The sequence below is a fragment of the Ambystoma mexicanum genome, chromosome 6q (genome assembly GCF_040938575.1).
Source record: "Ambystoma mexicanum isolate Mex_15411 chromosome 6q, UKY_AmexF1_1, whole genome shotgun sequence".
NCBI lineage: Eukaryota > Metazoa > Chordata > Amphibia > Caudata > Ambystomatidae > Ambystoma > Ambystoma mexicanum.
In genome coordinates, this window is record NC_090937.1 from 1,169,738,072 (window position 1) to 1,169,752,420 (window position 14,349).

Genomic DNA, 14,349 nt, shown 5'->3' on the forward strand with positions numbered 1-14,349 from the left:
TGGCAGCAGGAACCAAGAAGAGCCAAAGCGGGGTAGGAGGGAGGATCGCTTGTGAATCCATGAAATATAATGTGCTGGAGAACAGGAGTTGCATGCGAGTTACTCGTTCCTTCTCCAGCATTAAATCTTTCATGGATTCACATGCTTAATGAATACAATTATACAGCAGTATATACACAACCAGGGGGAGTTGGTACAGCTCTACACAAGCAATTGAACTCTCCTCTGTAGCACTCTCCTGCGAATAGGTTTGCAAAGCACTGCTTGGCCAACTTGGGACTCCTCCCTGGATTGCCTATCGATGCAGTAAAACCATGTGAAGGTATGGACAGGTCTGGTCAAGTGTACGCTTGGTCTTCCTGGTAGCAACCTGTTGGCTAATTGCTGGCAGTGTGAGATGCACCCTGATAGCCATCTGGAAATGGAAGACTTCACTAGGGCTTTGCCTTTACCCACAGGTCCGAATGCCACAAATGGTTGATGACTGGCGGAATTCTTTTGTGCGTGCGACATGGAACTTAAGGGCAAGTTGTGACATTGAGAGAGTGCAAGACCCATTCCACAGGAGAAGAGGGAGAACCAAACAAAACGGGCAGCAGTAGTGGTTCATTGAGATGAAGGGACCTTTGGCATGACCGAAGGGTTAGTACAACTTGGTCTGGTGAAAAGGTAGGTATGGTGACTTGCAAGTTAATGCTTGCAATTCCCCTACTCGTCTGCCCGAAGTGATGGTGACCAGGAAGGCCGTCTTCCATGAGAGAAACTTCAGTGGAGCAAGATGTAGAGGTTTCAGTAAACGACCCATTAACTTGGAGAGGACCACGTTCAGTTCCCAAGCTGAAGCTGGGGTTTGTACAGAGGGGAAACGCTGGATTGTGGTGTAGCACTGACACACCGTCTCTGGAGAGCAGATCGGGAAGAGGAGGTAGCCTGATGTATGGTGCTACCGACAGGTGGATCATGTCGGAGTACCAAATCTGGCGTGGCTATGCAGGAGCCACCAGGATCATTTTGCAGCTGTTCCGTTTGAGAGTACTTCGAACTCGAAGCATTGCTAGAATCGGTGGAAAAGAATAGAGGAATAGCCCCCTGCCAGGGGAACGAAAAGGCATCCCCCAGACTCCTTGTTGGGGCAGATTGACTGGTAAACTAGGTGCACTGCCTGTTAGCCGCTGTAGTGAACGAGTCGATCTCTGAATGTCCCCACAGAGAGAGGGGGCAGAGGATTTGGCTCTGATGAAGCTCTGACTCTTGGCAAGATTGGAGCTCCCTGCTGAGGGAGTCTGCAATGGTATTGTGAATCCCTGGCAGGTGGAAGGGGTTGAGAAACATGTTGTGCGCTATTGACCAGATCCATAGTGCTTATGCTTCTGTGATCAAGACTGGGGAGTGGGTACCTCCCTGCTTCCTGATATATGGTGGTTCTGTTGTCTGTGAAGATATGGACCACCTTGTCATGGCGTTGCGGTTTAAAGGTCTTCGGACCCCAGAAGACTGCGCTTAACCCTAGGATATTGATGAGAAGGGCTTTGTCCTTGGGTTGCCTTAGCCATCTGGCGTGGTACAGCCCTGTGTGTGGACTCCTCTTCCTTCCAGGGAGGCGCCTGTGGTTACTGTAGCCTGGTGTATTGGTAAGCAAAAAGGAGCGCCCTATATAACATATTGCGATGGCTCCACCAATGGAGAGCTTTCCGGAACGGCTGCGAGGAGAAGCTTGTCTTCCCAGGAGCACGACACATGCTGCCAACGGGTGGCTAGGTATTCATGAAGAGGCCGCATGTGAAGCCTGCAGTATGGGACTAAGGGAATGCACAAGGACATCATCCCTAGTAGAGACTTGATGGTGCGAACTGACGCTACCGGCAAGCTGGAGATGTTAGACACTGGATGGTCCCATTGTTGTGTTGTGCTGCTAGTGGTAAGGATTAAGGATGGAGCGCACGCTAGCCAGTTATCCAGGTGTGGATAGACGTAGATATCTGCGTGGCGGAAGTGGGCTGATGCTGGAGCTAGGCTTTTTGTGAACACCCGAGGAGCAGAGTTTAGGCCGAATGGTTAGTGCTTTGAAGTGATGGTGCTTGTTTTGCACCACAAACCGCAAGAAGCACCTGTTCCTTCGATGTATGGTGATGTGGAAATGAGCATCCTCCAAGTCCAGAGAGGGGAGGAAGTCTCCTTGTCCCTGCCGGTAGAGAGAATGCTGTTTCGTGACCATGCAGAATTTTTGGAACCTTACAAACTAGTTTAGTTTCCTTAGGTCCAGTATAGGTCTCCATCCTCTACACTTTATTCTCGCTAGGAAGTATCTGGCATTCATACCGGAGTTGTGACAGGACGACTTCCATTGCGCCCTTTTTTATAACACTAAAGAGGAATGGACGGGCACTTTGCCATGAATTCGAGGGTGTGACCCTGCCAAATGATTAACACTCATTTGTCGGTGGTGATGTTTTCCCACTGTGTGACATAATTGGACAACTCACTCATCCCACCCCCCCCTCCCCTCCAACAGGACCTGAAGCGGATTTCGGGCACCAGGGATAGTCCGGCTTGTTTAGGGCTTTGGATCATTGAAGCTCTGCGTCGCTGCTGACTTCCTCTGTATGACTGCAACCTTCCACTTTATGCATCCTGGGAGCTGGCGCAAGATGTTTGCTGGTGATATGATGTCCTGCATTCCCTGGAAGTTCTTGAGAACCTAATCTTCCCTGACCAAAAGGACTGGTGGCTTTGTTGAAGGTTGCTCTGGGAACAAACTGTGTCTATCTGCTTTTATGGCCTGAAGGGTTTCATCCACCGTTTTCCCAAAAAGGTCTACTCCGTCAATAATGTATTTCTTATATAGGGCTACAGACCCATGGGTCTCAGAGCGCTGAATTAACATAAGACATTATTGTCCCACAGAGTGGTACTCAATTTATCGACCTCGGAATGATGAAAGGCTAAGTTCACCCTGCCGGGATTCGAACCTGCCACAGCAGGCTGGGCACAGATATCCGGGGCAGGCGCTCAGTTCACTTTGCTATCTGCCCAGATGCATATCGATTAGCTTTGTACTTCAGGTCTGAATTTGGTTGCCTTGGTGTCCCAGGACTGATCTATTCCTCATCTGCTGAAAACCAGTGTCCATGATGTCCAGAGCAATTGTGATGGCATGGTCTGAAGCAGTTTCCCCCTTGCGCAACAGCGCTTAGACCCTCCTCACGTTTATCATCCGGGAGAAATTCCAGGATGGGACCCATCTTGTACCACAGTTTGTGGTCATAACTGGAGAGGATCGCAAATGAGTTTGCCACCTTCATGGTAGTACAAGCTGTGGAAATGATGCTCTTTCCAAATGTGTCCCTTCTTGTCAGGGGGCACCATGTCGGGGGAGAAAGGGTTGGTGAATCATTTCCTTGCAGCTGCCGGGACTACGGAGTCTGGGCAGTGTTGTGTGCATAGGCACTTGGGCGGCTGCATATGGAACTTTATACTTTTTCTCCAGGCTGTCATTCTTTGATGGCACTAAGAAAGGGTTCTTCATTGCAAGGAGGCCATCTTCCCAGATGTCTTCAAGCATTGGGGTTGAGACCACAGATTATCTGGAGGCTTCACGCCTTTGGACAAGGAAAGCCTTCTTTCCTTTGTTCCTCAGGGACGAGGACGAACAGTTGTGCTACTTGTCATGATGGCGTGGAAGGAGCCTATCTCATATGTGGACGAGTCTCGTGGAGACAGATCTGCTGGTTCTCCATCGGTGGGGACAAGGTCGCCAAACTAATCTGTGGTATGAGTGCCCAGAGACCTATCAGTGAGGTCATCAACCTGTCTGTGAGGGTGGTAACTGGTACAGAGAACTGAGTTGTTGGTCTAGGCGTCTGAGGAGGGACCAAACCCTCTCTTGATGAGAACTCCTGAGAGGGCCCTTGAGGGGCAGGTGAAAGAAGACGGTTCTGGAGTTCAGAGACCACTGTCTACAAGGTGGGCAAAATATCAAGGTAAAGATCCCTGGTTGCAGGAGGCATACCCAATGGGGCTGGCAAAGGTACTGGTACTGCACGAGGCTGAACTGGCAGGATTGGAGGAGGCATGGTATGATGGGGTCGCGCTCTACCTGATCAGAAAGTAGAGCCTCCATGTGCTCATCGTAGAATTCACTTTTCTTCCGCAGCTGCTGCAGACTGTTGAGAGGCAGTTGTAGTAGGTGGGACATAGCGAGCCAGAGTGAAAAGCGGCAGTGCTTTTGTGGGTTGTGGCAAAAAAGACAAAACTGGTGACATGTCCCTGTCTACACTAGCACCTCTTGGAAATGTGGCTATTACAACAGAACCCTGGGCCTGTAGAAATAACGGTTGCTGACTACCGCTTGTGCGGCATAGATATCTTCGCCAGCGTGGTAGTCTTGCTTGTGGAGACAGTAACTGTGTGTGTAGACGAGGACGCCGACGAGCTGGTCATCGTTTACGTAGACAATTTCGACGACTTGTGGGTTATCGACAAAGTTGCTTCAGACGAGGACTTTGAGTGCACAGGTAAAAATAGTGTCAGTGGCTTAAGGAACTTTTTAGAAATAGTTGCTGCTTCTCCCTACACCCACACAGTCACAGTGGCACATGTAGCAGGTGAGAGAATGTGTACATTCCTCTTTACACTCTTGACTGGGGATTGCTCATGTTTATTTTGATCCTTTGTGACATTGTGCTAAAATGTGTATGTTCATACTTTGGCAGGGACCTGGTCACAGATGCTTCTGAAACTGGAATGAGTGAAAATGATGAGAACCCGGTTAGGATTATTACCGTCATACCCGTTAATCCAGAACCTGTGAAAAATAAAGTAAGTGATACTTGCAAAAACATTGCTCTCCTTCCAACTGCTTGTGGTGGTATGATAAATCGGGCTAAGTTTTTTGTAATCCTTTTTTTTGTTTTTTTTTTAAATGTTTGATGGCAAATGCAGTTTGTTTGCTTATTTGTGTGTGCATGTGCACACCTATTGCTTCTAGTTTTGGGTCATAGGTGGATCTTTGTACCACAGGTCAGCCAAACCTAAATGGCATTAATTTGGTAGAATTGATTTTGTGCATGTCTATACACCTGCCCATGTGAATGTTTCCATTCTCCACTCTTTACACTCAATGCATTGCTCATCTATTGCAAGTTAATTTGTTTCTTTGCATGTCTAGCACTGGCAATGTTTTATTGACTATTTTCTGCTGTCACTTTTTTATGAAACGTGTCTCTGCTTCAGCTGTGTGCAGAAATGGGATCTGTGATTACTACAAATCCCAAAATAATGCATGCGAAAATCCCAAAACTGAAATGTCCAAAAAGCAGATAATGTGCTGGAAAACGATGCACGTTATGACTGCCTCACACTTAACTTAAAAATATTTTTTTTGAATATTACTTAATTTTTTGGTAGATTACATTTTTCCCTCTTGAGCCGACGTGATACTCTTACTCCCCTTCCCCTTTCCTCCATACTGCTTGGGCGTCCCTTCCAAGGGATGGGAACGGAACATTTTTCACCAGAAAAAAACCTTCTTCCCCTTTAAATTTAGAGGCGAGCGGGGGTGCAGCCCTGGGAGCATGCACTGCCCTGACTCCGTCCTCCGACGCCACACCTCAGTCCCCTTTTCCGCGTCGACGGGAACGGGCCGAATTCACCAGCGCTCCTGGGTTTGGCTTTGGCCATGTAGTTCCACGCGCGGATACTTCTTCTCTTCTGTCTTTTTATCATTCAGGTACTCGGTCCTCTGGCGTCACGCATGTCGACTTATAGAGGGTTCAGCAGGTGTCCATCCTGCGATGGGCTCTTTCCAACTAAAGACCCCTCTGCTTATGTTGCCTTGGCCAGGACCACGGCTGGCAAGCTTGTACCGTAGTGCGATGCGCTCTCCTCGAGGTGTCTGAAGAACAGGCTAGCCAGGTGGAGGGAGCTCTTCCAGAGGTCACCTCCAAAGGACCTCGTCTATCATCGATCCAAGCCCAAGGTAGGGACGCTCTTTTCCAGTGCACCCCGCAAAGGAGACTCCTTCCGAAGGACTCGCCCGCGCGGGTGGGGACCGCTCGGGTATTTATACCACCACGAGTACCGAGGTTATATCCGCTACCGGCCAGGAGGTCAGTAGATCCTCGCGGTGACAGTGCTGAGGGACCCGAAGCTTCTTTTACCAGGTCTCCACCCGAGGGGCCACGGCCTAGTACCGGCAACATGTCAGAGGGGGCGCCTATATGCATTTCTACTGGCAGATCCTCCAAGGGCGAAGCGCCTACCAGGCCTCGGCCTGAGGAACAGGGTAGGCCCCATGATCCACACTCAAGAGTCCTGGATGTTGCGGGCCCAGTGAGGCGAGCAACACGACGCAAGCACGTGGAAGACAGCTCAACAAAATGGCCACTGTGCCAGATGTTCCTGACCTCCGCCCGATAACGCACCAAGGCAGGGAGCAGGTGGAGGAACGTGTGTCAAGGTGGGACTGGTGTCAACCAAGTATGTGGCCTACAGCCAAACCTTAATTTGCGCATGGCAGGTTCCTGCTGCGTCTGTATGGGCAGGGCATGCAACGGCTCCAGCAGGCGCCCGCCAATATCGCCTACCACTCTGGCCTGTGACGACAGACTTTTTAAAGGTTCCTCGGGCTCATGAAATCTCCTCGGAGGGGGGGGTCATCCTCAGGGACGCCATCAGGGATGTGCTCCCGCCAATGGCTCTGGCGCCACAGGCCCCAGTTCAGGCGCTCCTGGCCCCTCTGCAGCCTCAGCCGCCCACTCCGGCCCCCATCCGATTGTGCAGGCGGTTCTGTACCAGCCTCCGCTGCAGGCTCCATTTTCCACAACCCAGCCTTCGGCTTCCAGCAACCCCAGAAGTTTCGTATGGTGACCTTACAGGAAGTGATCCCACTGCTATCCCAGGGAGATTACATGACAACATTGGACATGAAAGATGCATACTTTCATATTTTAATGTTGCCAGCGCACAGAAGATACCTCAGGTATATGATAGAGGGCAAACACTATCAGTTCAGAGTGCTACCCTTCGGCATAGCATCAGCACCAAGGGTATTCACGAAGGTAGTGGCAGCGGCCCACCTGCGCAGGTTGTCCATCCCAGTTTACCCTTACCTCGACGACTGGCTCATAACAGGGGATTCTTACGAAACATGCTTCTCCAATACCCAAAAGACTGTGTAGACCTTTTGTTCCAGTTGGGCTTCTCCATCAACGAAAAGAAGTGCAGCCTAGGCCCCAGCCAAATCAAACAATTCCTAGGGGCTCTAATTCAAACAAAGGACGGCCTCGTCTTCCCCTCCAACGAGAGGGTCCAAAACATGCTGTTTCAGATCCCTCAATATGTGACCGGTCGAGAGGTGACGGTACGCAAAGCAATGCGCTTGCTAGGCATGATGGCGTTGTGTATTTATTTGGTACTTCACGCGCGCCTGCGCATGCGCCCTATGCAAGAGTGGCTCAACAGCCAGTGGTGTCAGGCCAGCGGATTATGGGACGATCCAGTGGTGGTCTCGCAGGCCTTGGTTCTCTCGCTACGATGGTGGACAAAGGAAAACCTGGAAAAAGGGAAACCCTTCGCCACACCCGCGGCGGATGCCACTCTAACCACAGACGCATCCCTAACAGGATGGGGGGCTCACCTAACCCATCAGACTGCTCACGGAGTGTGGACTCCGAAAGTAGCATCCAAACACATAAATCTACTGGAGCTACTAGCTGTGTTCAAGGCGCTAAAAGTCTTCCAGGAACACCTACAAGGCAAAACTGTGTTGGTCCTTACAGACAGCACCACAGCCATGTACTACATCAACAAGCAGGGGGGCACCCACTCTCCAGGACTGTCCAAACTGGCCCAAAATATATGGAAGTGGGCTCTCAAACAAAACATGTTCCTACTGTCACAACATGTACCAGGGGAACTCAATCTGCTGGCAGACAAACTCAGCAGAGATTTCCCCCTGCCCGAAGAGTACGAATGGCGACTGCACGAAGACATCGTCTTCGACGTCTTCACACAATGGGGATTCCCAGAAATAGACCTGTTCGCAACCCTGGAGAACTCACAATGCCCAAGTTACGCCTCCAGGTACCCCCAGAACCAATCCAAGGGGAACGGTCTGTCGATGCAATGGTCAGGGAAATTTGTTTACGCTTTTCCCCCCGACTCCCCTTCTCAACAAGGTGGTGCACAAGATGCACCAGGAACAAGTAACCATGATACTGTCTCTATCTCCCCCAGTGAAACTCCCCTGCCGTACAACATGCTGTCACAAGACAAGGGCAGGACTCTGCATCCATGCCCCCAGAACATGAATTTAGCAGCTTGGCTCCTGAGATCATAGACTTCGGACATCTACAGCTCCCGCAGAGATGCATGGACATCCTCAGGGAAGCCAGAAAACCTAACACTCGCCACTGCTACTCTAGCAAGTGGAGGAGATTTGTCATCTGGTGCAGAGGAAAACTGCTCTCCCACACATATTGTTCTATACCTGACCCACTTGTTGGATTCAGGTCTAGTGTTCAATTCCATTAAAGTCCACCTAGCGGCACTTTCTGCATACACCACTTCCCAACTCAAGGTATCGTGGTGGAAGATCCCTGTTATAAAGGCCTTCATGGAGGGAATAAAGAGAATACACCACCCGATAGCTGACCCAGCTCCCGGATGGGACCTTAACGTGGTACTTACCAGACTCATGGGCTCACCTTTCGAACCCATGCACAAAGCATCTCTTAAAGACCTCACTCTTAAGACTGCTTTTTTAATAGCTATCACCTCCATCAGGAGGGTAAGTGAACTACAGGCTCTTTCTGTTCTAGACCCCTTCGTTACAGTTCACAGAGATAAGGTGGTTCTACGCACGCACCCAAAGTTTGCTCCGAAGTTCATATCGAAATTCCACGTAAACCAGTCTATAGAACTGCCAACGTTCTTTCAAAATCCTTCCAACTTGGGAGAAAAAAACTCTACACACACTAGATGTGCGCAGAGCGCTCATGTTCTACATGGAAAGAACGAGACCACTGAGGAAGACTAATCAGTTCTTCGTCTCGGTGGCAGCAGGAAGAGAAGGGGATGCAGTTTCAAAGTCCACTATTTCTAGATGGATTGTTCAATGCATCACTCTCTGCTATACTCTTGCTAAGAGAGAACTGCCCTTTAAGCCTAGAGCACACTCTACTCGAGGCACAGGGGCGTCCATAGCATTCATTGCCAATGTTCCCCTTGAGTCCATCTGCAAAGCGGCTACCTGGAGTTCTGCGCACACCTTTACAAAACACTACTGTCTAGATGCACACTCGTGATCTGACTCCCAGGTGGGACAGGCAGTATTAAGACATCTTTTCTCTACTGTTCCTTCTCATAACCCACCGCCAACTCCGGGTACTGCTCGCTAGTCTATGCACAGCATGTGATTCTAAGCAGATTAACAAGCATCAGAAGACAATGCATTACTTACCGTAAAAGCATTTCTGATGGTTGTATCTGCTTAGATTCACATGCGCCCACCCTTCCTCCCCGCTCGGATGGAAGGAACATAGACTTCCTTTTTATTTCTCTCTTTTCTGTACTCACTCACGTCTAGAAGGCTCCCTCAGGGCAGAAAAATACAAACAGAGGGACCTCGACGCGTGAGGGATTGTGGGTACAACACACGTCACTATAGGGATAGTATTTCAGACACGCCTTGTCGACGTCCCTTTTCGACTACGAAAAACAAAATGCAATACTCCGCAGTGACCACTGGATGTCGGACCTATGCACAGCATGTGAATCTAAGCAGATACACCCATCAGAAATGCTTTTACGGTAAGTAATGCATTGTCATATTAATAGTGACTGTGTTTGAACTTGCTTGCCATATTATTGTTAGTGTGTTTTACAAAGTGCGTTTTTAAATAAATAATTGTATACTTTTATACCCAAGCTCTGGTCAGTGTTTGCTTGTGCTACTGTATTTTGGTACCTATCTTGTATACTCTATAGACTGTCTAACTCTTCTTGAGAGAAGTCTGACTGCTCAGCCACAGCTACCAGGTAAATCTGGGTGGTACAGATTGCTACCAATTGGGTTTACTACCAACACCTGTATTCGAAAGCCTTTTGCAGTGGTCCCTAAGGGAACTGCACAGGTTTCTGCCGAACAGCGGACATGCTCAGCAGACTGGGAGCAGACAATTACGAGTGGCAACTAAACTACCTCGTACTGCAGGAGGTCTTCAGCAGATGGGGACACCCCCAGGTGGACCTCTTTGCCTCCTGGGACAGCAGGAAGTGCCAACTGTTCTCCTCCTGGCAGGGACAAGGCCCCGGCTCCCTGGCCGATGCATTTCAGATTCAGTGGAATGGCATACGCCTTCCCGCTCACGCTGCTGATACACAGGGTGATATGCAAAATCAAGGAGTCTCGCCACCTCAGCCTCATTCTAATAGCTCCATGGTGGCCAGCCAGGCCATGGTTCTCAGCTGCTCAGCCTCTGAGAGACCACCCATTTGCCTTCCTACAAGCCCAGCACATTTTCTGGCACTGCAGGGGGGCATTCACCCCACGCCACAGAATCTAGCCCTCACAGCACGGTTCCAGAACAGGTCACGCTAGGACACCTCAGCTTGTCCCAGGCTAATCTAGACATCATTCAGGGCGTTAGGAGCAAAGCTACCAGGGTCCAGTATGAGAACAAGTGGACCAGGTGGTTTATAGTGATAATTTCGAAAAGAATAATGTTGAAAGTCGAAGAAGAAAAAGTCGGGGAAAAAAAGTCGATTATTATTTATTTTTTATTGTTTTCAATACGTATTTTTTTTTAAATGGGGGAGTCCCCCCCCCCCCTCCAAACCTTTTAATTATTTTCTTTTTGTTTTACCCATTTCTTTTTTTTTTTTTTACTCCCGGACCCCAAAATAAATATATAATTTAAAAAAAATGGAATTCGACAATTTTTTTTCTACGTTTTTGTCATTCGACATTATTTTTCAGAAATTATGACTGACCACCGGACCAGGTATTGCAGGTGGGCAGACTCTATGGATATCAACACCCATGTGCATTGGATGAAGTGCTCTCCTTTTCAGCGCACCTCGCCCACTCGGGCGTGGAGGTAGACACTTGCCACACTTACCTGGCAGCCATTGGGGCCTACAGAAACTCAGAGGTAGAGGTGTTCTCCTCTTCCAACCCTATTGTCAAGAAGCATTTGACAGGACTCGACAGACTCTACCCGCCCATCAAAGGCCACACCCAGTGTGAGACCAACATAGTTTTGGGTGCCCTCGTGCACAAACCATTTGAGCCAGTGGCGTCCGCGGACATCAGGTTGGTCACCATTAAGACGGCCTTGCTAGTCGGCCTCACCTCTGCTCGCAGAGTAAGCGAAATCCAGGCGCTGGTCGCCTCAGAGCCCTATACTACGTTTCACAAGGACAAAGTGGTCGTGCGGACGCACCCAGCATTCCTACCTAAGGTGCCCTCTGCATTTAATCTAAACGTAGAAATAGTGCTGCTTATGTTTTTTGCCGAGCCTAAAGACGAGGCACAGAGAATTCTGCACTGCCTTGATGTCGGGCGTGCCCTGAAATTCTACTCGGACAGGACCGAGGACTTCCGTAACTCGAATGCTCTGTACGTCCCCTTCGGCATTTCAAGACCGGGATATTAAGCCTCTAAGGCCTCCGTAGCCCGTTGGATGTTCTCGGCCATCAAAGGAGCTTACGAGGGACAGCAGAAGCCACTGCCGGCCATCATGCACGCCCACGCGGTCAGAGCCAAGGCAACGGCCATCGCATTCCAGCGGCATGTCCCCTGGCAAGTCATAAGCAGGGTGGCCACCGGGGCCACACCTTTGGCTTTCTACAAGCATTACTGTGTGGACGCCAGCTCTAGATCAGACGTGGATTTTCGGACAGGCGGTTCTTAGAAACCTGTTTGCTTAAGGAGAGTCTCCTCTCCACCCTGGGGGTACACTCATTTGTAATCGCCCATGCAGTATGGAGGAAAGGGGACGGGACGTAAGAGCAATTATAAGTTACTCACCGTAGTGACTAACATACTCTTAGTCCTTGTTAGAACTATATGCAGTACCCTTTGGGAACACCACACACAATTAAGACTACAAGTGACAGTACAATTTCACCTTTGGTACAAGCCTGTACTACACAGTTAAAGTGGTAGCAATAGCAGAGCAGCCAGACTGATCTCAAGAGTAAGTGAGCAGTCTCAAATAGTTACACAAAGGACAGCAATTACTATGATTCAGGCAAACACTGACTCAAGGTTTTCAAGTCAAATAATATACATTTATTTCACTCTTCAGTTGTATAACATTACACTATTATAAGCAGTCTAAAAATATCTCTGTATTTATACACCACTTTGCTTAAATACCAGACAAGTTAAGCTCACAAAATGAAGTGGGAGCAAAATGGTACCCCAGTAATTTAAAAGGGAGGGATAGACAAAAGTTAACAGAAATTAATCCACACCAACAGGTAAGTACTCAGGGCAAGCGAACAAGAGAGGCTACAATGATAAAATCAGGTAGAAAAGGCTTAGGGCCAAAGTCAATGGTTCAAAAGTCTTTTGCTCAAGATAATACAGTTCAGTGTAGTTTGCGGTAAAGTTCATGGCAAAGGTTTCCGGACGAGGTTGGTTGGTAGAAGAGTTAGTTCTAAGAGAAAAGGACAAGCCCTCGGATTGGAGAAAGATTTCAAACACTTTCAACGTGGCTGAACGAAACGAAGAACCGGATTTGCACAGTACCTTAAAACGGAGAGGGAGCTGTAGCTGAGGCAGAGGTTCCTGGTAGTTCCTAGAGGCTCACGGTTCCTGAAGCGACTGTCGGACTGATCTGAAGTAGGTGGACTGGAGGGTCCTGCAGTACCCAGGGAAGAAACAAGCAGCAGAGCAAAGCAACAAATAAAAGGTCTGCTCCTTAAAACCCAAGCGGGGTCCGATCTTCCTAGCTATCCGGCCCACTGTAGCTCAGTACAGCAAATTCAACCAGAGTAGGAGTCCTGGCTTGCAGTTTGGGTGAACTGGTTGGTCCCACCAGCTCAAGAGAAGAAATTTCCTGGAGGATCTTCTCTGTCGACGGATTCTGGAGATTCGGACCTGCAGCAGGGCTTCACTGGGCGGTTCAGTCATCGTAGGGGTCCTCTTCTTCCAGTTCCTCGTTGGTTCTTTCGTTCCAGTGGCGACTCTGCTCTTCCAGAGTTTTTGCAGTTTTCCCCCATTCATACAGCCTGGCTGTCAATCCCACAGCAGGGCCAGGCGCCTAAAGGAGGGTTTATGTGTGGAAGCCCGCGAAAGGGCAATGAACAAAGGGACCAAAACCTGATATATAATAGCCTAAAACAATACCATGGTTATTTAAGATGACTGTGGTATAATAAAATAGGGTAGATACCACTGCCACCAGCCAAGTCTTAATGTAAATGGAGCAAAAGAATTCTCCAAGAGACACAGACAAAAGGGGATAAGAATGAACCCTTTGCAATACTCCATGGAAGATGGGGTGTACTGGGTCTGTGGTAAAAGTGACTAAAAGTTAATGACAACTTTATCTATTCTGTGTGACAGTAGTCCGCCCCAGAAAATGAAGTTGGTGGGAAGTCTAAAAGACAACGCTGTGTCACTGCACTGAAGGTGCTGTGTAACACACATGGAAGAATATGGTGCCACAGAGTAGGTGAGGCTCCAGTGCCCAAGATCACACAAAAAGTAGAAATACACATATTAAAACACATGTAAGAGTGGGGGAAAAAAGGCTTGCACTCTTACCAGGTGAAAAAAATAAATCGTAGAAATCCAGCAAAGCTGCTAAGGGACTCGGGACTCAGTAGGTAAGGGAAATCAACCATTTATGAGAATTCTCCCTAACAGTCCTTGGACCCTTTCCTCCATAGGTCGCACCATCCTCCCCCCTAATAAAACTGGTGTCATTAGGCAAGGGTAATCCATTGTCGACGCTTCTATTGGGACTGAGGAGTGGCGCCGGAGGGCGAGGTCACGGCAGCGCATGCTCCCAGGGCCGCACCCACATGCGCCTCTAAATTTAAAGGGGAAGAAGGTTTTTTCTGGTGAAAAAGGTTGTCTCCCGTCCCTTGGAAGGGACGCCCATGCAGTATGGAGGAAAGGGCACTCAGCAAGTTAGTCACTACGGTGAGTAACTTATGTTTTTTAGTACCTCCTCTGCACGTATGTATTGCGTGAGTTCCTCCTTGAATTTGCCCTTAAGGCTTCAAAGATAATTAACAAAGTAATCGCTGGACAGCCCACCGGGGGAGGACTGTGCTGCGCTTTCCATCGCACTGTTGCTTCCAGTCGGATTCGTCAACATTCTTGTGGGCTGT

General features: G+C 49.0%; 1 protein-coding gene across 2 annotated transcripts in view; it reads left to right on the forward strand.

Moving 5' to 3' along the window:
• The window catches only part of PDS5A (PDS5 cohesin associated factor A), a 1,291,333-nt gene that overhangs the window by 1,169,035 nt on the left and 107,949 nt on the right, over positions 1–14,349 (forward strand). For both annotated transcript variants that reach the window (XM_069631774.1, XM_069631773.1), the window contains exon 31: positions 4,713–4,818. In XM_069631774.1, the coding sequence (XP_069487875.1) occupies positions 4,713–4,818 (106 nt within the window). The remainder of the gene's footprint in view (positions 1–4,712; positions 4,819–14,349) is intronic.